The sequence below is a fragment of the Peromyscus maniculatus genome, chromosome 9, assembly GCF_049852395.1.
Source record: "Peromyscus maniculatus bairdii isolate BWxNUB_F1_BW_parent chromosome 9, HU_Pman_BW_mat_3.1, whole genome shotgun sequence".
Classification (NCBI taxonomy): Eukaryota; Metazoa; Chordata; class Mammalia; order Rodentia; family Cricetidae; genus Peromyscus; species Peromyscus maniculatus.
Window position 1 is genome coordinate 61,618,460 of NC_134860.1, and position 27,125 is coordinate 61,645,584.

At 50.4% G+C, this 27,125-nt stretch overlaps 1 protein-coding gene across 3 annotated transcripts in view; it reads left to right on the top strand.

Annotated features, from left to right (window-relative positions):
* Fam167a (family with sequence similarity 167 member A) overlaps window positions 1-17,753 on the top strand; it is a 31,867-nt gene extending 14,114 nt beyond the window's left edge. For all 3 annotated transcript variants that reach the window (XM_006995981.4, XM_076545178.1, XM_076545177.1), the window contains 2 exons: window positions 2,802-3,570; window positions 16,525-17,753. In XM_006995981.4, the coding sequence (XP_006996043.1) occupies window positions 3,184-3,570; window positions 16,525-16,788 (651 nt within the window). In that variant the 5' untranslated portion in view covers window positions 2,802-3,183 and the 3' untranslated portion in view covers window positions 16,789-17,753. The remainder of the gene's footprint in view (window positions 1-2,801; window positions 3,571-16,524) is intronic.
* The last annotated feature ends 9,372 nt before the right edge of the window (window positions 17,754-27,125 follow it).

Consider the following 27,125-nt stretch of genomic DNA (forward strand, 5'->3'; position numbering starts at 1 on the left):
CTACATGCTAGGTACAGTGTTAATGGCTTTTACCTTGTTTAGCCTCGGATCCCCTCAGTAACCTGTACGTTTAACACAGACCTTCACTTTATTAATACTCTGCAGCCAGCATCCTGACATTCTTAGGAACTTTTTGCATTTTACACTGAGCCCAGTCTGCAGATTATGCAAGTTCTGGCTGTACCAACCTCTTAGAAGAGGATGGGAGAGGCTCGAGGTGGTCTTGAAGCTACAGACCCAGAGCACAGATCTCACAGCTGCCTTCCAGCTCTGAGCTGGGTAGAAAGAAACTGGGTGCCCAGGTCTCGACTGGCAGCTGCCTATAACCAGCTCATGAAAGCACCTCACCTTTCCATCACTGTGTTCCCCACTTTGTAGTTCCTGTTCTCTTGCTTTGTGTTTGGATGACGCCGAGGCTGGAGGGGGCCAGAGCATACCCAGTACCTCACAGGCACCGTGAAGGTAGTGGATGAAAGGCCGCCCCTAGGCTGAGTCATTTCACTGAGCTGTCTTGTTCAGGCCTCCTCTGAGTCTATCCAGAAACAGTAATTAAAACAAAGCCACACCGTGCCACCCGAGAGGAGACCCTGCAGAGTGCCATCCACCACAGAGAAGCACGTAGGAGTAGGAAGTGCTTCCCACCTGTGTTGTCCCTTCCCAGGACTTGCTGAGTAGAGGGTGCTGCTCCTCAGCCTGTCTAAATTGGACTTCCACCAAAAAGCCCTGCTGGGTGTAATAGAGCTCCCAGGTCTGGGGAAGGACGCTTTCTAGAGTTTAGCCGCCCCCAGGTGTACTCAGAACGAAGGCTGGCACCTCAGCACAAAAAGCAGACAGCAGGCGCCTGGGAGAGGCCCCAGGAAGCCACTCCCAAGTTTCCACGTTGAGAGATCTGGAGAAGGCGATCATGAGGAACTGGAAAGGCAGAATGTCAAGAGTTGCTGTGTCCTCCCAGCATGCCAACAGTCAGGGAGCACACGTGAGGAGGTGGGTAGTATCAGCCAGCCCTCTTTACAGAACGCCAGGCTGAAGCTCAGCTAGCCCGACAGCCTGGCGCTAGGGTCAGCGTCCCTAAAGGGTTTCCAGCTACATGCTTGGAGCTTTCGGGAAGCTCAGTGGCTTCTGAGGGAGCCCCGGGGCCCACATAGTGGGCTTAGAATCACTGGGAGGAGTCAAGGTACCATTTTCCTGCCCAGAGAAGGCAAGAAATGAGACTGGGTTTCTCTGCTATCTGTGGAGTGGAATATTCTCATTCCCTAGTGATGCCCTGGGGAGGGTCGGCTCAGAGCCTGGGGAGGGCAGCCCCTGGTGCTCTGGTCAGCTCTCCCCATAGCTTAGGCTTGCCAGGAGGACCCTCCCCACTCAATGGCCCAGCCTGCCAGGTTGCTCCCACACTGTCTCCATCTTAAATCCTCGTCTCTGTCTACCCAGTTCCTGCCATTACAATAAGATAGCACTTGAATTTTTCTTTGAGCAGATATATATATATACATATATATTTTTATTTCTTATACTGATTTTATTCATAATCACTAAAATGCAGAAAGTTTCATACATTTCAACAGGTGGAGAGACAAACTGTATTCTATCCATTCACTAAGAAAGCAGAATGAAATACTGATAAACACAGCCACATCTCAAGTGTACTATACTAACCGCAAGAAGGCTGAGCCTGTACGGTGTAATGATGGAGCATTCTCAGGAAGCAAATGTGGAAAAGGAGGGAAACAATGAGATGCTTATTGACTTTGCATCTTTGAAAACCCCTGACTTCATGGGGACGCAAACTGGTCACGCTGCCTTTACACAGGCAGTATGCCCACCGCACTGGTCCCTGATGATGATCTGCTTTCTATTTCCACACAAGGGCAGCGTGTGCTCCAAGAGGCTGAGCCTATAGCTTTTCATCTGAGCCCTATCTTGGATACGGTTCCACCTCAGTTCATGTTTAGAGCTCAGCAGAGATGTGTTTCAAACCCAAGTTCAAGTCATGTGCCTCCTACTCCGATCTGCCCTTGCCCAGATCTCCTTGGACATGAGATGCTAAGGCTGGGAGTCTCGGGTCTGTTTCTCACTCAGCTACTCCTCTACCTATGCTTTGGTGTGACGGGGCTAAGAGTCTTGGTTTACACCTTTCACTAGAGCCAAGGTGGTCAGCTCAGAGCACTGCTGGATCCGTCGCAAGGTAGTGCTGCCCTATGGGCACTCCAGGTAAACGTGAGAAACATCTTTCCAAAAGAGTGAGTCATGAGTCTCCTTCCGTTTCCCAGCCCAGCTCCAGCCGCCAGCTTCTCTCCTGCCCAGGCTGCCGGCTAGAGGTGAGGTCAGTTGTTGAAGAGGTGAGGTCAGGTGTTGTTGTTGGAGCCGGAAGCTGAGTGTGGATGGAAGGTGGGGCTGTGGTGGGTGAAGGTAGCTAAGGGGCAGGAGACACCTGTCCTGAGTCTGTGCAGAATCCCAGCTGGCTCTGAGGACCTGCCCAGAGGAGAGACCTATGTCCTGAGGTTCAGACCAGCTGGCTTTGTCCCCCACTTTCTTGCTGAGTGATCTATCTTGGTGAGTCGCTTGGCCTCTTGGAGACTCAGGTTCAAGCCTCTAAACTTGCTGCAAGAACTTCCGTGGTCTCAGAGAGGTAGAATGATTTTACAGACAGTAAAGCTCTGGTTCTATCAATTGCTCTGCATGGAATCTGTGAAAGTGCCTCCCTTCTGGCCAAGAACTGGCAAGTAGAAACCCTGTCCCTGGACCTCAGTTTCCTATCTTAGGGAGTGAGACCAGGGCTGATATGATTCTTTTCCTTCCTGCAGGCTCACTTCACCCTCAAAGAGGACATTCCTATCATCTCCGACCTGCACACCTCGCCAGCATAGATAGATCTCGGAGGAGGCTGCCTCAGAGAGTCCTGCTGATGCTTGTCTGATCCTGCCTTCTGTGAAGCATGGCCCCCACAGGATTATGGGACAAATCATAGACCCTGAGCCACACCTGCTCAGAGGCACACTTGACAGCCTCGCTTGGCTCCAGGTGCTGCCAAGCCTTGAGACGCACTACTGTCCCAACAATGCCTTCAGGAGCCAGGGCCACCGCTCTATGAGGTCTTTGCAGAGCAGGACTTGACCTTGCCACCCAGCAAGTCTCCCGAGTGGCCTCCAACACCTCCCATGTCTGGCTACCAGGGCAGACTAGAGAATGTCTGTGCCCCGGATCCAAGTGGAAGAAGTGGGTGAGAAAGACAGGCCAGCAGGGGCCGCCGCCGCACCTCCCGATGACCACCTCCTCAGCCTGAAGGCCCTCACTGAGAAACTGAGGCTAGAGACCCGAAGACCCTCCTACCTGGAATGGCAGGCCAGGCTAGAGGAGCAGACGTGGCCTTTCCCAAGGTCAGCTGCCCAGCAAGAGCCCCCCTTGGAGCAGGGAGCATGTGGAGGTGGAGAGCCTTCGATACCTCTAAGGGAGTCCAGAGAGCTTCTTCCACCTGCCAGGAGTGCCAGCCAGGGTGACAGGCCACTGACCACGGGCAAGCTGGAAGGCTTCCGGAGTATCGATGAAGCTATAACGTGGCTCAGAAAGGAACTGGTGAGTGGCCGCCCCGTGCAGAAAGTCTGCTGTGCTTGTTCCCTATCTCCATCCTTCTGTCTGACCTTGTCTGTGCTCCTGCATGATGTTTGTCCTTCCGTCTCTGCCTGTTTCCTATTTGCACATCTGTCTTCCGACTAGGCAAAGGGTAGATCTCATTTCTCAGTGGATACATGGGGGCCTGAGTCAGTCATCTCCTAATCAAAGATATGGAGGAAGCAAGTGTTACCCGCAAGGATCTGAGCCCACATTAGGGTGCCCCTACCCTTTTCCCACCTACTCTTATTCCTGGAAAGCCAGGGGATTCTCAGAGTTTGCCTGTACTGACTTCTCTAAGAAACCCTCTCCCCACCTGCCACAGTTGTCTACAGGTTGGGGACCACCACTCACTCAGTGAGCAAGCGTCCTCCTTCCCGGAGCTGGGAGTTGACACTAGCTAGGTGGTGGGTCTCCCTGGGTGAGAGACTTTGGGAAGGACTCTCAGTCTGGGGGTCATAGTTGTAAGTACTGGGACTCAGCATGGGAAGTGCTGTTTAATAATTCAGGGTGTTCAAGAGCTGCCAGAAGGGGGCACATGACTGATCACGCTTTGAGTGAAGGCTTTGGCAAAGGATGTTGAGTCTGCCCAGAAGTCAGGGTGGGTCAGACTTTCCGGATGGGATGAGTGAGCAAAGACAGAAGACTGAGGGGTACAGCACCCACCTGGATCCTATTACTGCCCACAGGGATTCCCATCAGGAACCTCTCACCACCATGACAATTCTGGGAAAGGAGGTGGAGCATTTTCCCATCCTGCCCCAGGAAAAACCCCTAGGTCCCTCTATAACAGCAGCTTCTTAGCAGACCCAGACCTGGAACAAAGCCTCGCCTTAAGCTTAGCTGCTTCCCTGAATCACCTGCAGGGCCATCTGACTCCAGGGAGCCAGCAGTCAGGGCCAGCTGCCTTCCAAGAACCGGTGGTAATAGGAAAGCAGAGGCTGGCTGCGTTTGTTTTTGTTGAGTCCTGCAAGACATCTCTCCACTGGAGCCTGGAATTTCTCGTGGGCTGAAATAGATCATTGGGGTTCAGGGTGGTAGCAGCTCGGGAGGTTGAGCATCTAATTAATTAGGAACCTCTTTAGTTGACATTGAGTCTGCTCAGAACACACTATCCCATTGTGTATGCTGTTAGTGTCGAGCATGGGTATGCTTGCTATTAGCTTTCGCTGAAGACAGGGTACCTGTGGATTCTTGCTTCATGACCACAGCGTGCTCACAGGAGCACAGGAGGCGGAGAGGTGAGCATGCAGGGCCAGAGACAGACCCTGAAAGCTACACCCTGACTTCCTAAGGCCATCCTGCTTTGATCTATTTTTCACAGAGGAACAAAAAATACTCCCATTAGCCAAGGATGCAATTTGTTGGTTTGGGGTTCATTTGAGAGTTTATTGCTTCTAGGAGCAGAGTTGTTTACTGTCTAAATAAGTTCACATTCCTTGTGGGCTTCCCTTTGGAGTGGGGGAGTAGAGAAACTCCGTGTTTCCTCTGAGCGAATGGAAAACAGTAGGGGCTTCCTTTCAACTTCCTAGACACCCCCGTCATCCCTTAGATGGAAAAATACCATGGGGAGCTCTGGAAAGACCCCCAAAGCCTCAGCCACACCTCAGGCCATTGAAAGGAACACCTAGGGCATGATGCTGAACATCTAGAGACTTTGAAGGTTGGTTCAAGCAGCACCCAGCCTAGCTGAGAACATTGTCTGAGATCTGTGCGGCATGCTTAGTCTCACTGCCAGGACATCAAAAACAAGCATGGCAAGGTGCCCCACCCAGAGTGTGCTGGCTAAGAGGAGCAGACCAGCCACATTTAGGGTAACTCAGACTGTAGGATCCCAGGGCAGGGCAGTCATAGTCAGGACTAATTTGGTTGCCAAGGGCTGTCTGACGTGGGCACAAGAAATATGTGCATTAGTAACATGCCTTCTATCTGCACAACATCTTCCGTTCTCCTGGATGACCAGGGGTGGGTAATCATGGTGATGGTGATGACAGATGTGTCACAGTGCTCAGTGTATGCCAGGTACGTCACTTGCGTTACTCACGTCTCGTTGTCATGTGACCTTGCCTTTCCAAACTCCCCTTTTCAAGAAGACCAAAAAGACTCAGAGAGGAATGCAGCTGGGAATAAGAAAGCTGGCATTTGAACCCTGGGCCATCAGGTCACTGTGCTAATAATGCTAGTTTTAGCTGCTGCCACAAAACACAACATCCTCCATTGGCCGCGGGCAGTTTTCCTAAAACCAAGTTCACACGGGTGTCGGCAGTCAACAGAGTGTGTGGGTTGGAGGCAGAGAGAAAAACAAGGTTGAGTGAGAATAATCCCTGCATGCCATTCCATCCTACAAAGGTCCTGGGTACTTGTTGTCTTTGTTCTCATCGTGTGGACGAATTCTCTGAAGCTCCTGGGAGTCAGTGAACTTAGCTAGGAAGTGCCAAAGCCAGGGCTCACCCTTCACTTTTGGGAAATGCGGGAGTGAGTCTGGTGAGTTGGCCTGATTGGGGAAGGCTCAGCTGAACATGCTGAAAAACCATTTGGCCTCCGACCTCCAGTGTGCATCCAGAGCCCCCCCCCCCCACCCAGTCTCTTGTAAGGATGAATATTCTGTTCTGTGGGTCTGAGATGGGGCTCTGTGATTTGGAATTTCCAATATGTTCCAAGGGACACTAAATGCCATACCACACCTAGAGTACCAAGGGTGGAAAGAGGCCCAAGGGACCCTGAAAAGACTTCAGAGGGCAGATCCAGGAGCCCCCAAGCTTGAGCTCCACATCCTGCCCCTGCCTCAACTGTCCCACAAAGCCAAGTTCAGACAGCAAAGGGGTCTTAGTGAAGGACTCCTCACTTAAGCATCCCCATGCACCCAATGAGGCAGGAACCCCACCTGCTTAGAGATGGCCCCCCAGGGGCTAGCAGCAGCTCCGGCGCTGATCTCAGGACCCCCGTGCCCAATTCTGCCCTGCCAGAAATCAGACACCAGCAAAGGCAGCTTGTCAAACACTTAGCTGGAAGTGGCTGGGTTAGAATGTTTTCTTCTCTCCGTCTCAGTTAAAACAAAGCTTCATGCTACTTTTCTAATGTATCTTATGTTCACCCTCAAGGTGCCTCTAAAATCCGCTCATTTTTAAGGCCCCAGTGGAAGTAGTTTGCATAACCTCTATTATGCTGTCTTTATTTAACTTCAGAATCAAACTTTCTCTGCTCCTGGGCACCCCTGCCCTCCCTGTGTATTTGTTAGACTCATGTGCAAATTTATCCTTCCCCCTACGTGTCTGAGGAACAGACGGAGACTCTAATTCCAGTCAGTATGTGGGTTTTCCCCCTCCATACTGCCGAACACCCAACTCAGCAGAAGTTTGTCTGTAGTCCTGGGGATTGAATTTAAAGACCTTCCTTCCCATGCTAGGCAAGTGCCCTTCCATGTATCCCCAGCCAGCCCTCCTTCTAATATGCTTTTTGAGGTAAGGTCTTTCTCAGTTGCACAGGCTGGCCTTGAACTCACTCTATAGCCCAGACAGGCCTTGAACTTGCAAATCCCCCCTGCCTCAGCTTCAGAAGTAGATGCAATTTTAGGCCTCTGCCACCAGACCCTGGTTTTAATGGAAGTTTTGGTCCTAGCAGAGGGCAACCCGTAGTGTGCCTCCTGTCTGTCTGGTGGTCCTCCTGGGAGCTGCTAAAACAGCCAGGGAGACGGTTGTCAACATGCCCTCATTCAAAGGCAGGCTATGCAGGAACAGGAAGCGTTGTCTACCCTTCGCTGCCTCCTCTGGGGCTAGCAGAGAGGAGTTTCCGGATCTGGACAGGTTTCCAAAGCAAAGAAGGGGCTGGGGGACCCCTCCTGACATTCCTTCCTGGCTTTCACCCCCAAGATATGGGGTGTTTCTGCCAACATCCCTGTCAACCCAAAGCAGAGTGGCTTCCCCTTCGGCTAATGTACCAGGGATCTTGGGAAGCCAACCCTCAAGGGTCATGAGGCCATCTCTAAGAAGTGTGGTTCCTGGACTGCTGGCCTGAGCTCCAGCACTCTGACCCCTTTGCAGAAACAGGGCAGACAACTTAAGCTTAGGGACCTCCCTCATTTCCCATCTGGTATCCCTTCTTGCTCCCTTGGTCCTTTCCTGGTCTCCACTCATTCATTGATTCTCACACCATAAATATCATATGACATCCAACTAAGTCCTGGCATCTCTGCTCCAACTAGATCAAGAGACCATGTCACCACCCAACTGTGGCAGGCAGAGCAGCTTCTATCCTTGGTGATTTGGGGCCACCTGACATCCCCAAGCTAAGATCCGACCTCACTGTTCTCAGGGTCCTCGAAAATAACCATCTTGTTCCTTTGCTGATTCTAGACTGCTCTGGTTACCAGGTCACAGCCCCCAGCTATGTGCCTGCAGTGAAGACAGCCTAATGGGCGGTCTGGGATGAGGTGGTGGCAGTCCTGCATGGGAAAGCCATGGCCCTGGGCGGCAGGAGTCTGTCAGCTTCTTCCAGCTGAGTGTGGAATTCCAGTTGCCTAGTAGCTAGCTCCTTTTGGTCAGGGAAGCAGCTTCAGGCCTGGGCCTGGAATGAGCCACCAGCAGTCTGTCTTGTTTCTATGGTCTTGCTCAGAAGTGACCTTGACAGATAAGGAGATAAGAAACAGGAGCCAGAACATCTGCTCTGTCAGGGACAGACAAAAGTAAAAGCCTCCCTGGTCCCCAATGCACTCTGTGGTGAGAACCTGAGAACCCGTAGCACCTCCTCTGTCTGTTAGTTTCCTGCAGGTGTCTGATCCCTGCAGGCAGAAGGTGTTTATAGCTGTTAGAAACAGAATCGGAAACCTGGTGGGTACTAACCAGGCAGGACCTGTGTGTCAGAGCTGGAGACCCAGGTTCTGGTGGTGCCTGTGGCCTCAGTTTCATCGCCAGCCCGAGTTCTCAGTGGCACATCTAGGCAAGCACATGGCTCTGGCATGTATGGCACCAGCTCCCGTTACCTTTTCTGCTGGATACCCAGCCAGATGACAGGTCACAGTCACCGTGTGGGATGGAGATGCTTGATGATGGATGGCAGGAGAGAGGACTCTAAGGTCCCAGAGGTGCTCCCGGAAGCTTGAGGCTATTGGCTCTTCCCATTTTACAAAGGAGAAGACAGAGACTCAGAAAGACCGGAAGTCTTAGGACAGAGGGTTTAAGTAACACAGCCAAGGCTGTGGCTAAGCCTGTTAGGATGGCGCCCATCTGACTCAGGATCCAGGACTCTTCCTTCTTTCAGAGAGCTGTCACATGTTCATGTCATGGGCCACATGCTCTCCAAGGCCCACCTTCAAAAAACCCTGATGGTTTCAGAAGAGGATGCTCCTAGAAGGCCCCACAGGGTTGCATGCCATGCCCCAGAACATGTCACTGGGACCATTGTGTCTCAGGGGAAGATGATGAGCTATGGAGAGGCAGCCAGCAGGAGACTGGGGGTGTGGGCCTTGACACACAAGAAGCCCAGGCATCTGTCTGCCCAGGGCTTGTCTCTTCTACTCATAAACACCCAAGTTTATTTGTCTGAGAAGATACTGACTTTGTAGGGTTTATGACAATTTTTGTATTAAATCCAACTTGAGCTCCACAGAGAGTGCCAGGTCAGCCAGGGTTGCGTAGCAAGACCACGTCTCAAAATAAATAAATAAATTTTGAAGGAGAACTTATAGACAAAGGCTCAGGAGATGAAAGGTGTCAGAGCGGTGACGATATTCTTCTCTTCTTGGTAATGCTGTTATTTCTACTTTTCTGTAGTTTCCAGAAATTTCTAAAATAGAAACACCATATATAATCAAGGAGAAAGGGGTTATTAAAAATCAAAGGTCAGAGGGAGAAAAGTGTTGGGTTCTTTTGTCTTGCCACTGTAATTGGAATTCGTGCCTGGCCCTGCAGAAAAGAGTCTCCTAGAAGGAGAGAACTCAGGCCTTCCATCCCCAGACACGTCTCTGGGACCTAAGAGCTATAGGGACTGTGGCCAATAGGCCGAAGCTGACCCCCTCCCAAGGCCCCGCCCACAGTCCCCCTTCTTCACTGCAGGGTTGAGAAGGGAACAAAGGAGTCCGTGGACCACAGCTCAGCAGAGAAGCAGTTCAGGGCAACCCAAGAGCCACAGGGGGCAAGAGGGGATTTTCTCATCCCACCACATCCCCCCTGTAGTAAGATGAGGAGTCCTTGGGTGGCTGGGGTGTGGAGCTGAGGTAGGTGGGATGGGGTCTTGTGTTCCAGAGAGTCTCTCTCAAGAGAAGACAATATCACCTAGGGACCTGCAGGTGGAGTCCTGCTTTGGAGAGGGGAGGGCACCCAGGGTGTTTGTTTAGGATGGATCCCTCCTGGTCTCTGCGGAAGTCCATGCTGCAAATCTGGAGTAGTCTGGGAAGTTATTGAGTACCCACAGGCAACTGTAAAGCAGCTGGCCCAGTCACTGGTCATGGGTGGGGGTGGGAAAAGCACCCATCTGCAATTAGATTAGACTTCCAGTTCTGCTGTATCCCACGTGCAGTTGACCTAATCCTTCCCTGTAAAATGGAGGTGACAAATACCTGCCTGTGGGGGTGTTGGTAAAGGAGAATAGAGAGGAGGGACCAAGGCCAGGATCAGTACTGTGTGTGTTTACTCCAATCACAACACTTGATGCTCACAGCCACCTTTCAAGGTGGGGGCCACTGATAGTATTAGCACCCCCCCTTTACAGATGAGGGAACTGATTATCAGCATGGGGGTGGGGTGTGTGTGTGTGAAACCAGACCTGCCCAGCCTCAGAGCCCATGCTCCGAATGGCTACGCTGTACCACTGCTCCTTCAGTCAGTGAGCATGAAGGTGCCTTCTGCTTCCTCAACACAGCCTCTCAACTCCTGGCCCTTTGTTGTGTTAGTCTCCAAAGTTAACTCCGTTTTTCCCTCTTTCCAAGAATTTAATTCTTCCACTCTGCATGAGGAGGTGTCTTATGCTAACACAGAGGCCAGCCATGGTGGTCTCAAGTATCAAAGGGGGCCGGGAGGTGGTGGCACACGCCTTTAATCCCAGCACTTGGGAGGCAGAGGCAGGCGGATCTCTGTGAGTTTGAGGCTAGCCTGGGCTACAGAGCGAGATCCAGGAAAAGGTGCAAAGCTACACAGAGAAACCCTGTCTCAAAACAAACAAACAAAAAGTATCGAAGGAGTTGGTTCAGTCTGAAGCATGTCTGTAGGCTGGATAATCCCTTTCTGACTATATATATAGTCACATAGATATTTAATATATATAGTCATATATATATATTTAATCAACATATGTGGATCTATTGTGGGGTATGGTAGAATAATTAGATATGTTGTGTGTTGGTCAAATCAAAATTAACATTTCCACTTTTTCAAGTACCATCCCTTTTTTGTGGTGGGAACATTCAAATTCTCCTTGAGTTATTCTGAAATATATACTAAATTGTTGTAGACTATTTATCTGGGTATGATTAGACTAGTAGAACTGAGTTAGGGCCGTAGTGAAGTGTTAGAGTGCTTGCCTCCCATTCATGAAGCCCTAGGTTCAATCCCCAGTACTACCAAAAGAATATTGGAATGGATTTCCCACTACCCAGTCTTTCTGTATTTCCCCATCACCGTCCCAGCCTCCAGTGACCTCTAGAGTTCAACTTTTTTTCAGCTTTCACAAATGAGTGAGAACATGTGCTATTTGTCTTTCTGTGTGTGGCTTATTTCACTTAAGATAATGACTGTGGTAGACTGTCCTTCAATAAACATGGGAGTACGTTAAAACTTCTCAGGTAGTCAAGGTAAGTAGTTCTGTTTATAGTGATGCATGTGCGCGTGTGTGTGTGTGTGTGTGTGTGTGTGTGTGTGTGTGTGTGTGTGTCTGTGTGTGTCTGTGTGTGTGTGTCTGTGTGTCTGTCATATCTTTACCAGCATTTCTATTTCCTGTCTCTTTGATAGTAGCCATGATAACTGAGGTGAGGTGGTATCTTGCTGTGGGTGTTTGTTTGTTTATTGTTTGAAACAGGGTCTCACTCTGCATCTGCATCCAGCTAGCCTAGAACTTATAACATAGCCCAGGTCAGCCTTGAACTCATGATCTGCCCGGCACAGCCTCCCAAGTGCTAGAATCACAGGGGTACGCCCTCACACCCAGCTTCATTGTACTTCTGATTTGCATTTCCCCAGTGATTCGAGATGTTGGACACCTTTGCCATAATTTGCCTGCTACCAAATTGTCTTCTTTTGAGAAGTGTCAACTCAGGTCCCCACCACCCTCACTTCACCTCTCCAGCTTCTCTCTGTTATGTGCCCCTTCCAGGCACACCTCCCTCCTTCACACCCCAGCACTGTCTGAAGCAGTAGGGATGGGGGTGGGGGTGGGGGGCAGCCATCCTTTCCCCTTTTCTTCCAGGGGTTCACACTTGCCCAGGAATGTTCACCTAGAAAGGGCTGTTTGGGGGCTGGAAGCCAGAGCCCCTGGTAGCTCTGAAAGTCCAGCCTCTCATAGAGAAGGTAACAGTTTGGGGACTTTCCAAGTATGAAAAGTTGAAAACCTTATCACATCTTTAGAGCTTCACACTTGTGTAGAGCCAGGAATTCCCCAGGAGGCCTTGAAGGGCCCCAAGCTCTGTTAGCCCTGGACTCTAGTCTGGCCTTCCCACTCAATACAGGCCCGACTCAGAGGAAATAGACTAGGCCCAGACAGAGCAAGCAATATAACCAGCTCCCTCCTTCCTACTGAACAGGCCCAGGGGACGGGAGCCAGGGAGCCCGCCAGCTCTCTCACCCACAGCCCAGGCCAGGGCTACAGATCAAAAGGCCTCCCCACTGTCAGGAGAGGTCAGTCCCACCTATGTGGCCCAGCCGCCTCCTCTCTTAGAAACAACTTCTCCATGGCGCATACTTCCACTTCTACCTGAGTCCATAACTCTCCTGGAAACCCATTCACAATGTAGAGCTGGCTTCTGGGAACCTTTGAGTTTTTCCTTCTAGAGGTTCCCAGAAACTCAAGTTTCCATTGAACAAGACACCTTACCTTATACCACCTGGTCCTTCCACCCTCATCAGTACGGCATTCACAGGGGTCAGACTAAGGTTAAAGTGTCCTGCATTGTCCTGGTTCTAGGCGGACTCCAACACAATACTGATTGTAACAATGCCTGACATTATACATGTCTGATTATAACAATGGCTGACCTTTGGGTGAAGCTAGACAAACACCAGAGCAGAATACAAAGAGTGTTTGTAAACCTCAAGAATTAGGTCTCTGTTGTCCAACCATGTGGAAATGGAATGCATTCTGCCCCTTCCGTCACACGTGCTGAGATAGTTCCTGCCCTCACACCACTCCTATCGGAGACAAATGGAGGCTCTCAGGCTGAGATAGTGTCCACAGGAACTGTTAAACACTTATTCCCAACCCCAACACCCTGGCAAACCCTAATGTCACTTAGCATAATGCCCCCCAAATCCAGGCTGTGACATGTGTCTGAATCTCCTCCTTGCTAAGACTGGATAACATCCAGAGCGTGGATCGGCTGTGCTCATCTATTTTGCAGTTGGGGTGTACCGCTGTGAACTTGGGGCACAGGTCTCTGGGAGTCCTTGCCTCCAGTTGTTTAGGGTGGAACCCGTGGTCACATATATGGTACCCACTGAACTTATTCAGGACATCCCGAGGATGTCCACCGCCTTCATTTTCATTGCCCCAGCCCAGAGCAGGCCCGAGCTTCTCTTTTCTCCTCAGGAAAGTACTTGGTGTGGTGATCTCTCCCCAGTAAGCAGAGACGCATTCACCTGAGAGCTTTCTGTTCTGGAGGCTCTCAGCGGACTCTTCTCCCAACCTTTCATCCCTCCTTGTCTCCATCGCCTCTCTTCACCCCACAGCGAGCTGGGAAGTCGGGAAATCTCTGCTCTTGCCGAGCCCTGTAATTACTGTTTAGTTAGCTAATCCTGCCCTTGGGAGTTCACCTTCTACCTGAAGAAACAGGCCGAGTCTCCTAAGAGGCTTCTCATTTGTCTCAAAACCACCAGTGTCCACAGGCCGCAGAGGAGTCTGAAGGACAGGGGTGGTCCTCTCAGAAAGGCTATCTCCACTCCCCCAGGCCTCTGGAGACCCTCTCCCTACCAGCCCCCTAACCCCTCACCAATGGCATCCCCCCCACCCAATCCTCTTTCACCAGGGGCTGTGCCCTGATTGTGGGATCTCTGGAACAAACGAACCACGGCTCTAACTCCAGCCTGTGCCTGCCTCCCCAGAGGGAGGGCAGGCCGCCCTGGGGATGTGGGGTGGAAAATAAGGACATCCTACACTGAGCTTTGGAGGACAGTATTTGATTGATGTTGAGTCCCCTAGGCTGAGTCTTAGGACCAGTGCACCAGCCTAGGTGCTCCTGTGGGTCCCTTCCTGGCTGGAAGGGAAGTATTTGGCCACTGTTAGCTACTGCCCTAGGGTTACTAGGCACAGCTTCTTGTCTGGTCTGGAGCCCTCCTCAGCCCCTTCTTGGAGAAGGGTAGGTAGGATTTCCGCATTAGTGACTTGTTCAGCTAGCGCTGAGGGCGGGGGTGGGGTGGGGGCTTGCAACAGGGTCTCCCCCAGAAGTCCGTCATCGCCTCCAGGCCCCGGGAAGGCCACTGCTTGACCCAGAGGGATCTGAGTGCCACCATTCCCAGGAGGGCTGGGCCTGAGTTAGTTTCCTTGTCTGTAAGACAGATAAATGTGATGCCTCTGGCCTGGAGTGGGGAAGAGCCAGGGAGCCAGGGGTGGGGGTACAGATCTTGTCATTCATGTTACCCACAGTGACCTGTGACCTTTAGACATGGCTAAGGAAATTTAATTTTAAAAACCTGTGAACCTGGAGAGCATGATGAGGCATGAAATAAGCCAGCTACATAAGCACAAACACTGTAGGATCCTCCTCACGGGGTGGGGCTGGGGGGCTGGGGGGGGGTTTCTAGAGCCATCTAGTTCATAGAGATGAAGGGCAGTGGACTGGGGTTGTCAGGGGCTGGAGGAAGGGGATGGGGATTTTTTTTTTTTTTTTTAATGAGCACCTCTTTTAGTTGAGAAATATGGGGAAATTCTGGCGTTGGGTGGTGGCCATGTCTGTACAGCAATGCATGTCTTTGACACTACTGGACTGTGTGCTTCAAAATGATCAAGAGGATACATTTTATGTTGTATAGATTCTATTTTTTTTTTTTCAAATTCTGTGTGGGTCCTCCACATTTAAGAAAGAAGATTTATTGTTTATGTATGTAGTGTGTGTGTGCGTGTGTGTGTGTGTGTGTGTGTGTGTGTGTGTGTGTGTGTGTGTGTAAGAGGGAGGGAGAGAGAACACTGAATGCTCACTAGTGAAGTCACTAATTTTCTTCATGGCAGTGGGTAGGTATTCCAAACCCCATGGAGAAAGCGAGAAATTTGCATTCATTTGCATAGCCACAGGGCGGGTCCTTCCTGAATCTCAGGGCTCATTTGGGTCCAAGCACCTGGTAGGCCACGGAACTCAGTCTGAGGACGGAAGACGTACTGAAACACTTGGAGTCGTAAGCAAAGTCAATGGCAGGATGGAACTGGGTCTCAGGTCCAGCAGGAACAGCTGGTGGCCTGTCTTAGTGACAAAGCTTTGCTAATGGGACACCACTGCCCGCAAAGCCCAGTGAGATCACAGCTGCATTCCATCTCTGCCAAGCCACAGCAGTGAAGCTGAGACACACCTTAAAGCCTTGGAGTTCCAGGACCCTCCAGTGAAATATGGAACTTAGGCGCAGGTCCCTCGGGGAGGCTGGGAGGTGCCGCAGGGTTTGGGGTGCAGATGGATTTTGTAAAGTGTTGCTGAGAGTTCTCAGTACACCCCTTTCCTAACAGGAAACAGAGGTACAAAAAACACATCAGAACCCCTCTGGAGGGTCTCCCAGCTTTGGTCAGCTCTGTACCTTAGGCCCCTCCACTCTACCTAAGAGGCAGAACTGACTGAGTTGTCAGTCTCCTGGTTACCCACAGTCTGAGCCCCTACCCCAGCTTTATCACTGAAGGCCTTTTGACAGCTGACTTCAACTTCCCCATCTGTGACTTGTGGCATAGTAAGAATCTTACTCTGCAGGCTACCATGAGGATTAACTCTGGTTCATAGTAAATGTCAGCTTGCTTTTTATGATCGGCTCTTAGGAACCTTTATTTATTAAGATATATATCAATAAGTCATTGCAAGATGTCCGATGAAAGAAAAACTAGCAGGCTGCAGAATGAGGGGGGGCGGTCACATGACCACTGGTAGGGCCCTACGCCCCCGTAGATGACCCACACCCATGTGCATGTGGGTAGCACTAAGTGGACTCTGAGTTATTACTTACACTTTTTTTTTTTTAAAGGAGGACATGAATTTGAAAGTTAGAATGGGAGGGCACTTGGGAAAATAAGCGGATGGTAGTAGTAGGTGGATGTGATGAAAATACAGTGTAAAATGTAAGAACTGACAAATAACAAAGCACGTTATGCCAGCCCCCACACATGTGACCTAATCGGGACTGTCCCAGTAGAAAGCTCTCACTGTCCTGCCCATCACAGCCCTTCGCCCCACCCAGGAGCTGTGCCGCCGAATTTGGTGCCTGTTACTCTTTGCAATCTCATTCCGCCCGAACATCCACTTGAACACCAAAGAACAGGAATGAACTGGGGGTGAATTTAAGCGAGGACTGGCATGGAGAAGGATTTAGGCATAGTTGTTATCCTGGCACAAAGCGGGCAATGACACCTTCCCATGACACCATAGTGTCCTTTCACCTCTCTGACCCAGAAAGTACGCCTGCTGCCAGATGGACCTGTCAGTGATCCATGACACCAGTCAGGAGTCCTACTAATGAGTCTCCTCAGCAGAGCTCACAGAACTGCAGCCTCCACACCCCTGCTGACACATGTCTGGCCTTTCCTCTCCAGGCAGAGATGCGGCTCCAGGACCAGCAGCTGGCCAGGCAGCTCATGCGCCTTCGTGGAGATATCAACAAGCTGAAGATTGAGCAGACCTGCCGCCTGCACAGGAGGATGCTCAATGATGCCGCCTATGAGCTGGAGGAGCGAGATGAGCTGTCTGACCTCTTCTGTGACTCCCCTCTGGCATCCTCTTTCAGCCTTTCCACACCACTCAAGCTCATCGGCGTCACCAAGATGAACATCAACTCCAGAAGGTTCTCTCTCTGCTGAGAAGCCTTGGGATGGAAGGGGTGGGGGGTGGGGGGACCAGAGCTAAGGGCAAGAGAGAGGCAGCTCAGACCAAGTTACCCAAAGTGGGTCTCCCTGAGGCCATGCTGGGAAATGGAAGGTCTCAGGACTGGGTGGTAGCGTGGCAGGGCCTCAGCTTTGCATCCTTGGGTCTTCATGTTCAATACTCAGAGAGTCTGCAGGCGCTATGGAAGACAGGGTCTCAGCAGGATTCCTGTGGCCTGCCCCCCTCAGTGGCCTCCTTTCCTGTGTCCTAGATTCACTGGTGCTATGATGTTGGATCCCAAAGGGGACCTCCCCACCCACAAAGCTTGTTCTTACAGAAAGCTCAGCTCTAGGGAAGCTGGGAAGATTAGATGTGTAAGGCACACACTCACCCCTCACGTAGCGTCAACACCCTCTCCATCCTAGCTCTAATTGCCCCAAAGGAGGTGACTCAGCAACCTGGGTAGGGATGTGCTAGGACAGGAAAACCCAAAGGAATAGCACGGTGACACATGGGAACGCAGGTTTCTTGTTGATGGCCACCAGCATCCCTGGGAAGGAACTCTGCCCTCCTACTTGGAACTTCATCCTTGATGCTACAAGACCATGCTATGTCCAGCCTGCTCCGTGACACATGTACCTTGTATAGCTTTGGTAGAGGAACCCAGATGCCCTGGTGTCCCCCTAGCTCCGGTTACAACCACTTCAGTTATTTTGCTGCCCCTGACAACCCCAGGAGAGTACCCACAGGCCACTGGTGACCAAACCAGGCAGACAGGAAGCAGATGTCCCCCCAAGTGAATCCTGCTGCAGGAGGCAGGACAGAGACCTTTCTGGTGGGACCTGATGGTGTCACCACATCACCTTCTCCTCAGCACCAAAGACCCCAGGGAGTCCAGAAGCCCATACTGAGCCTCTCAAGACCATGCCTGACCTAAACAATGAATTTTAATTGACCATGACCGTTACCTGATGCGTTGCTAACTCGTTAATACCCGTCTGGTTCTTGTCCATGTGGAGAACCGGTTGAGTAAGCCAAGAAGAATTTGGGGTTCAGTTTTGAGAGGTTTTTTTCCCCTAGCAGCAGGCTTGAGATCAGCAGAATATTAAGCGGATCGGTCCAGGAAAGACCTGGTACAGCATATCGGGCCACGTGTAATCCTGTTAACACAAGTTTCTCAGGCATTGGGTGTGTCTAGTGAGGTCTGCTCATTAGCAGAGAGGGCTAAGTGAGGCCAGGAAAGAGACTGGCTTCCCTCAAGTCACCTGGCTGTTTAGTGGCTATGGAATAATTAAGGTGAGAAATTACTGTGAATCAGGCCTAGACAGATCTCCTGTCAATGAACTTGAACTCCAAAAGATGGCCTGATGTTCTGCCAAACCCATAAGTTGCCAACTCTCTCTCCTTCCCGTTCAGGCTCCACCCATTCTCCCCACTTTGCAATCCAAAGTATTGGGAGGGAGGAGCATGAAGCCCAGATGGTGGACCCTTGGCCCTTACCATCTGTCATAGTCCCGAACTCTATGCTGACTGTTCTCTGTATATAATGTTTCTTCCTCCTGGTAATCCCCATGGGTTAGGTCCACACATGCCACAACACACCCAGGGAGAGGCTGGAATGGGAGCATATAACTGAATGGTCTCTTCCTTGTGATTTCAAAGAGCCAGGCAGTTTGTGTTTCTTTTTGAAAACGTAGAACAAGGTAGCCAATATTTCTTAAAAGCCTTGAAGTCCAGAGGCCTTGACCCCAGTCCCTCCCTTAGAGACTACACAAAACACTGCCAAGTCCCAAGAGGCCTCATCACCTCTCGCCTCCAGTCACCTGCCGGCTGACACTCACATACCATGTCACAGAAAACACACGAAAGAAGGCCCATCCCATGTCCTAAAAATAATGCCAAACTGGTTGGAAGAAATTAATCGTTAGCCAGTCACGGGAGTGCACGTCTTTAATCCCAGTGCTCAGGAGTTGGAGGAGGAGGATCAGGTGTTCAAGACTAGCCTATGATACACAGTAAGTTCTCCAGGCCAGCCTAGGCTCCATGAGACCATGTCTCAAAAACATAAAAAGGGAAAAGACACCACCAGTCATTACAGAAACTGACACCCTTAGCTTAAAGCAAAGCAGAGGGATCGAATTGGATGTGGACAGTAACAAAATATGTGACGGAGCAGTTTGTGTTCAGCTAACCCTACCATCTTCTTCCTACTTCTGTTCTCTGAGGAAACTGTGCCCCAGGCATGGATCTGAATAGGGTAGATGCTTCAGCTTAAGTTGTTCATCTCAAGTTCATCCCAAGTTCATCCCATCTGGGGATGAAGAGGGAAGGTGGGGGTTGGGGGGTGTCACAAAAGTAGAGGGGAGCCACTTTGTTTTCTTATGTGCAGCTAGTATCTGTTAGCTCCCTGTCTCTCATGGTGAGCACAAACCATGAACTGTTCATTCTGCTTGTAGGATCCATGCAGAGATGTCTGTAGGTCAGTGGTGACATTAGTAGCCTTCCACAGCCAGTCCCCTGGCTGACCATATGTACACAGTCCTGTTTGCTATTTCATCATTAACCATCTCCATGTCCCCCCCGGAGTCTCTCCCCCGCCCCCCCCGCCCCCCCCGCGCCCCCCCCCCAGCCCATGAGACACGAAATATCCACTGTGCTGCCACAAGGTCATGTCCAATGCCTCTGTGGGCTCAGTAGCAATCACAGAGCCTAGAGGACCTGGACAGGCCTGGCCATAACCTGGCCTCATCCAAGATCTACCCCTGTAGCAATACCAAGTGCTATTACATAATCAATGGACAATTTACAATTTTATTTTTATGATTATTTGTTTCTATATTACTGTTAGAAAAAAAGTGAAATAAAAATATTTCAAAAGAAGATATCCAAATAGAGACATTTTTTTCCTTTTTGTTTGTCACAGTTACAACATATACAAGACCAGGGCCATAATTGGATGGATGGATGGATAGATGGATGGATGGATGGATGGATGGATGGATGGATGGATGGATTATTTAAACAATTAGATGAAGATGTAGGAGGGAGAAAAAGATTCTCTAGGACGTTCCTCCAAGAAGGGCCACTTGGAGGGTCACCATGGACTTCATCCTACAGGCCATGTGAGCACAGTTCATGTAGCCATCATGCCTGCATTTGACCAAAGCCATACGAGAAGCAATCCTTTCCTTCCTGTGGTAGTCTGTCCAAGCTGATTCTACTAGGTGATGTTATCATTGTGCTCTGGGGAAGGCTTGAGCTTCAGAACATTTCAGCCCCTCACTCTTAAACCTGAAATCAGTATACAGGAGAGCTATGGAGATGTCCCTGAAAGCACACTCTGGAGACTTAGATTCTGGCTGTGTGGTTCCTCAGATCTGCTCTTTCACATGCCCCAGAGGGTCAAGGGTACCAGGGTAGGGAGGGTCTTGAAATAGTCCTGACTTCGTAACCTTAGGAAGGCCATATCAGAGGTCAAGGTGGGTCAGGAATTCCATTATGTGAAACACCTATCGGCAACTCCAGAAGATTGAGCGGGTGTGACTAGGCTCTCTCAAAAAACACATATAGCATGCAGCCCAGTGGTTCTCAACCTTCCTAATGCTCCGACCCTTTAATACAGTTCCTCGTGTTGTGGTGACCCCCCAACTATAAAATTATCTTTGTTGCTACTTCATAACTGTGATTTTGCTACTATATGAATCATAACATAAATATCTGTGTTTTCCGATGGTCTTGGGCAACCCTTGTGAAAGGATCCTTTGCCTCCACCCCCAAAGGTTGAGAACAGATAATGTAACCTGTGGCTATGAGGGAGTACAGGGAAGTACTCAGACATCTATTCCTAAAGTTGGGCATGTTGGTACATGCATTTAATCCCAGAGCCCAGGAGGCAGAGTCAGGTATATCTCCATAAGTTTGAGGCCAGTGGGGTCTATTTAGTGAATTCCAGAGCAGCTAGTGCTACAGAGTGAGACCCTACCTCAAATTTAAAAAAAAAGAAAGAAAGAAAAAAGAAAAATCTACCACCATAATGGCCATGTGACTCAAAGGACACAGAGAAATCATAGACTCTTTCACCCCAGTGCCCAGGATGCATGTCTACTTCTTCAACACAAAGAAAGCTGACATGGGCTTTAAATGACTACAGTAAATATAAGGGCAGAGCTTGATCCAGGACAGGCACCAAAGCTACACAGAGACACCCTGTCTCGAAAAAAATAAACAAACAAAAAAGGAAGAAAAAAAAAAGGAAATTGCAATAAATTTGCTGGCTAGTCTACTGAATCTGTAAACTCCAGGTTCAGTGAGGGACCCTGCTTCAATAAATAAGGTGGAAGACACCAGCTGTTGACCTTTAGCCTTCACATGTACATGTAAGTCCGTGTGTCACACACACACACACACACACACACACACACACACACACACACACACACACACGAGGCCGTGTGTCCTGTGTGGAGAGACAGCTCTAACTGGTAAAATCTCCACGTGTATGATTCCCAGAGCAGTTGGTGTTACAATGGAGTAATGGCCGTGACCAGAGCAGGGCAAAAGGCTGGCGACAGAGAGGCAAGGTCACAGACTGAAGGAAGGATGTGTTCTCGGAGAGATATGGGATAGTGAGGCCAGGTTGCCTAGTGGGCTACAGGAGCTGAGGCAGCTCTCACCAGCCTCTTGGGCCTCAGGAGTCCAAGTTTGGGTTATATAGGAAGTGTTTTGAGGTTTTTGAGTGACAGAAGATCCGAGGTAAGCCTTATCAAAGTCTAAGAAGGTACTTGACTGATAGAAAGCAGAGTCAAGGGGTGGGAATGGCTTAGTCAATCAAGTGCCTGCTTTGCAAGAGTGAGAACCTGAGTCTAACCCCCCCAGGACCCAACTAAAAAAGGCAGGCATGGTAGTATGTGCCTATCACTCCAGCACTGGGGAGGCAGAGACAGGTCCAGCCCTGGGGCTCACTGGCCAGCTAGCCTAGCCTAATTGGCAAGGTCTAGGTCCCAGTCTCAAAAAGCAAGGCGGGTGGCACCTTGGGAACTATGCAGAGGCCTCCACCCTGGACATGCATACACACATGCACACCTGCATACATGTACATGCCCACACAAGAAAGTAGAAGGGATGAGGCGCAGAAATGAAGCTCAGAAGAGCAATGAGAAGATGGCGACCTGGACAGAGCAGTCCTGTGGAAGGTCACATGTGGGAGGTTGGGCGTAATCCCTGATGTGGATTTTGGAGATCAAGCCAGCTGAACTACACAGGGCAGTGGAGGAACAGAGATGCTCGCAGGTACTGACCAGACTCAGGGACATGAATGTGATCTCTCGGAAGTGATGTAGCCCTTTGCTCAGAAGCCCAGCGGCGGCTGCATTATGCTGGGCCAACTGCCTGCGTGTGCTCTGGGGGCTTTGTGGCCAGCCCAACCTGCAGCCTCCACACCCCAGATCCTGAGTCTCACTGGCCATCTGGATACAGGGGAATGTGGACTGATGACTCTACAGCTCTTTCCTGCTTCTTGGTGAATACAGAGGATTCCCCTCTTGTTCTTTCTCCACCTCAGAACCCTGTTGTCTGTGGTTGTGCTGGCTGGGAGGGAAAGGCTGAGCTGCACGACCCTGAGGAAAATGGCTGTGCAGACAGACCTGGTCCCCAGGCCCTATCTCATGGGAGCTGCTCAGATAGAGGGCTACAGATATGGCTATTGTTTAAATACCCTGTTCCTAAGCACAAGGCAAACAACCACAGAGCCCAGCCTACACGGAGATCCTGGAGGAAGGGAAGCCTCCGAGGATTATAAAGGCACCGGAAGTGGTCATCCCACATGCCCACAAGTGGTTTCTATCAGGATGGCAGCAAGACTCTGGAGGCTCAGCCTCTCAAGAAGCCATGTGTTAGACAGAAGGTCCCACGCTGCCTGGGCCACATCCACTTCTCCTTACAGGGCCTAGATGGGATCAAGCCCTTGGCTGGGAAAATGGAAGCTACTCCGGGACTTCTAGGAAGGGGAAGGGTAGGGGATGGGAGAATTGAGGGCTTTTGGAACCATAAGAAGAACTGGGCAGGGGATTCAGGGGAGATTGCCAGCAGAAGTGATTCCCAGAGCTCCCCTCACGTGGGTGTGGCCTCACCGGGACAGCATGTGATAAGCAGGCCTTTCTGGCTGATGAAGCTCATTGGCTTGGGGGTCTCCTACTGGGTAGCTGGGTCTGGATTCATTCCATTAGTTCCTCGGGAGCCATGGCTAGACTCCACCTTGTGTCTGTCCTGGGCCTGCTGTGGCCACTGGGAAACAATGGCTTATGCTAGGTGTCACAAACTGGACTTCAGTCTCCCAAGTTCAAATGTTGCAATGGAGGACCTCAGACTAGATGTATCTGGATATGAGGCCTTTATGGGGGTAATAGATTAAAATGAAGTCATAGGTATAGGTGTCTTTATTTTTTTTTTTTTTTTGTTTTTCGAGACAGGGTTTCTCTGTGTAGCTTTGCGCCTTTCCTGGGACTCACTTGGTAGTCCAGGCTGGCCTCGAACTCACAGAGATCCGCCTGGCTCTGCCTCCCGAGTGCTGGGATTAAAGGCGTGCGCCACCACCGCCCAGCCGGTGTCTTTATTTTTAAAAAGGTGATTTGGACACACAGAGGGAGGCCATGTGAGGACATGGAGATAAGATGGCCATTGAAAGCGCAGGAGGGAGGCCTCGGGAGGGCCCTGCTCACACTTGGACTTCTGATTTTCGGAATCATGACAACAGAAATTACTGTGTGAGCCACCCACTCTGAGGTATTTGCGCTAACCACTGTGGTGGTTAGTGGTAACTCTCAACCTGGACTCAGCTGAGAACCTCATTGAGTCATTGTTTTATCTGGTTGGTCTATGGCCATGTCTATAGGAGGGGAGTCTTGACTGTGTATTGGTGTAGGAAGACAAGCTCAATATGAGAGGTGCTATTCCGGCTCTAGCCATATGGACAGTAGGAAGTTAACATGGAAAGCAGATAGCATGGGCACATTCTCCTCTCTGCTCTTGACTGTGATACGATGTGGTCAGTTGCTTGAGTTCCTGCCTTGGCTTCTGTAGCTGGAGAATTTCTCTCCAGCTCCCCCCAAGTCCCACCAGTTTTGGAGCCCACTTATAAAATAAACACACAGACCCTTACATTATTTAAACTGCTTGGTCATTAGCTCAGGCTATCATTGTCTAGCTCTTACTCTTATATTTAGCCCATTTTTATTAATCTATACTTGGCCATGTGGCTCATGGCTTATCGGTACCTTATATCTTCCTTGTCCTGGCGGTGGCTCCAGGCAATCTCTCCCTTCCCTTCCTGTTTGGTATCACAAAATGATAGACTGTGACCCGGAATTATAAGCCAGATGAACCCTTCCTCCTCGGAATTGCTTGTGGTCAGGGTGTTTTATCAGAGCAACAGAAAGAAACTAGAACATCAGATCACCCAAAGCAGTACGTCTGCTTCTCCTCTCTGGCCTTTCTTCCTGGCTCCCACTGCTGGCCCTTTAGCTGTCCACTTTTCACACGTATTTGGCCAAAACAAGACTTAGGGCCAAACATGACCTCAGAGGGTTGATGAAGTACATAGGTAACCAAGCCACAGCCATGAGCATCCAAGTGGTTACAGATGGGCCCTCAGCCTGGGATCAGACCCAGAATCTTCCATCCGCTGCAGCCACAAAGACTCTTTAGTGAGAGGATGTGCCATGTCAGCCCCTGGCAGGCAGCAGGACAATGTGGTTGAGTGTGGGAAGAAAGATCGCAACTCCAGCTGGTGTTAACTTCTTCCACAAAATTTAAATGTGCATGGCATCCGCACAGCTGCTCATTACTTGGTACCTGAATCGGGAGGGCACACAAACCGTTTGGCTGAAAGACACAAAATCAAACAAGCATGCAGCCAGCCTTTGTCTGCAGACATGGTGCTGTGCCTGCTGTGGTCCTTGGCTGTGCTTGATGGGATGGGAGCCAAGGCTGTGTTCTTCTGGGAGATGGTACAGGAGCCAGCACTGTTCTGGGAGATGGCTCAGGGGCATTCTGTTTGGCCACAGCAGGAGGTGCCTGCATGACTGTCGGTCTCCCAGGAAAAGGCACAGTTCCTGCCCTTCTACTCAGAGCTAAGCCCCAGAAAACACAAGATAGGGAGAGGTGAGAAGGGACATAATGTGGGGGAGGGGGGGCAAAGGACAGGAGCAAGAAAACGCAAAAGGCAGGGGGGCGGGAGCCTTCTGATGATACAAATTGGCCCCAAATCTCAGACCATGAACTAGGCTTTCCTACCTCCTCACCTCCCCACCCTCCTGTAAACAACGGTCTGGTCAATCCTAAGAACAGGGCCTAGAAATCACACTTCTGAGTTTGAGGCTCAAGGGGGGGGTGGAGTAGATAGCAGACCCCGCTGTAGCAGGAGACCCCCAGGCCTACAGGCTCCACCAATTAGAGAGGCTTCTCTATCTCCTGCTGTCCCTATGAGGCCACACCCCAGCTTCAGTCAGAAATGCCCTCAGCCACTACCCATCCCTTTACCCCAGCCCACAGCATGTTGTCTCCTCCCACCCTGCTCTTCAGGGGGCCCAGTGGCACTCACAGTATCTCCTCCTGTACTCTGGCCTCCCTGATCACAACTACCCTGATCTCCTCACCCGCTGGTCTCCCAGAGAAGAAGCTGAGGCCACCACCATAAAAAGGTGCCAGGGCATCTAGGGGACACAAATGGATTTCTTTTAAGCAAACGACGTTTCTGTTTAAAAGATGATGACTACTTTTATTTCTAGAAGACAGTGAGTCTCTCTGGGGCTTGGAGTTACAGCATGTAAAACCATGGCCTTCCATTGATTCCACCGGTTTTCTGGGACATAGCCATCATGGCAATGGATGCTGTCAGCACCAGAGCGGGCTCTAAAGTGGCAGTTGGGGCATAACTCATAGTCATTACCGGATTGAGAACCAATAATACCACTGGCCTGTCAGCAGTCAGCCAGTGTGGAGCCAGCGATGAGCTGGAGTCTCCTGGCTTCTTCCCCGGCTCTTCACTCTGGCTTCCCACCTCCTCATGTTTCTTGCTCAAACAACAGCAGAGAAGGTCTGAGGAAACAAATCTGCCAACAAATGGCTTTCAGACTGCCGGTCTGCCACCCATCACAGTTAGGCAATCATAAGGTGCCCTCTGCTGGGGAAACAAGGAATATATTTGTATGGGCATTCCATCCATTTGGCAAAGCCAATAGGTTTACTGGTTTCCTCGGCATCTTTGACTGTCAGATTTTACAGTTTGTTGGAATAACCCACATCTTGATGCTTTTCTCCATGGACCAAGTGTGAAATCTCCAGCTGAAGTAATCTGTCGAGATTAAAAATTTACAAGGTGTGTGTGTGTGTGTGTGTGTGTGTGTGTGTGTGTGTGTGTGTGTGTGTGTAGAAGTGGGCGTCCACCTTGAAAGGATGGATGGATGCAGACCTTTTGGTCTGCTGTCCACCTGATTGCCTCTCTCCAGCAACTCAGAACTCTGTTGGAAGTTTCTTATGCCACAAGTTCCTCTGAAGACCTGAGCTCTAATACTTAGCACCCAGACACATAAATGTCCTGAAGACACACACACACACACACACACACACACACACACACACACACACACACACAAAACAGCAGAAACTCCATGTAAGTCACCTGAGTGGGGGGTTCAGACAACTCCTTGATAACTACTTCAAACTATTAAGTAGAAAGATTGGCTCTGGTACCCAAAGTCCAAGTTCCCCAGGCACGATGAGCCAGACAGCTGGATGAGGCTGGAGAAAGTGATGCTGATCATCTCCCAGTTCACGGCAGAGATATCTGGCTACCTGGAGTGTGCATTGATGCACTTCAAAACTGTTCAACTTTGGGCACATGTCCCACTCTGTCCATGGTGACAGTGGGGCAGTAGTGACTGGTGTGCTGATCCAAGCCACCTTGGATGGCAGTCACTCTGTTTAGTTGTTCTTTATGTTCTCTTCCTGTCCCCCAGATGACACCACTCAGGGTCACTGGGACCACTTTCATGGAGCCGTTCACAAAACTGGAGAGATCTTTCTGTGCCTTAGTGACCTATGCTTCCAGAACCCACGCCTGTCCTGGCTGCCAGCACTTGCCCAGTGCCCTGTAAACCCAGCTCTGGCAGTACGCATCAGCCCAGTGGTGGTGATCCTGGTGGGCGTCTTGTCTCTGGACAGACGAACAGACTTGGAGAAGGATGAACTGCCTCAAGAACTTAGAAGCTCTAACAGATTTGTTTGTAGCAAGTTTGGTGACATCTTTGGCCGCTCATTTAGCAGTGGTTCCTTCAGC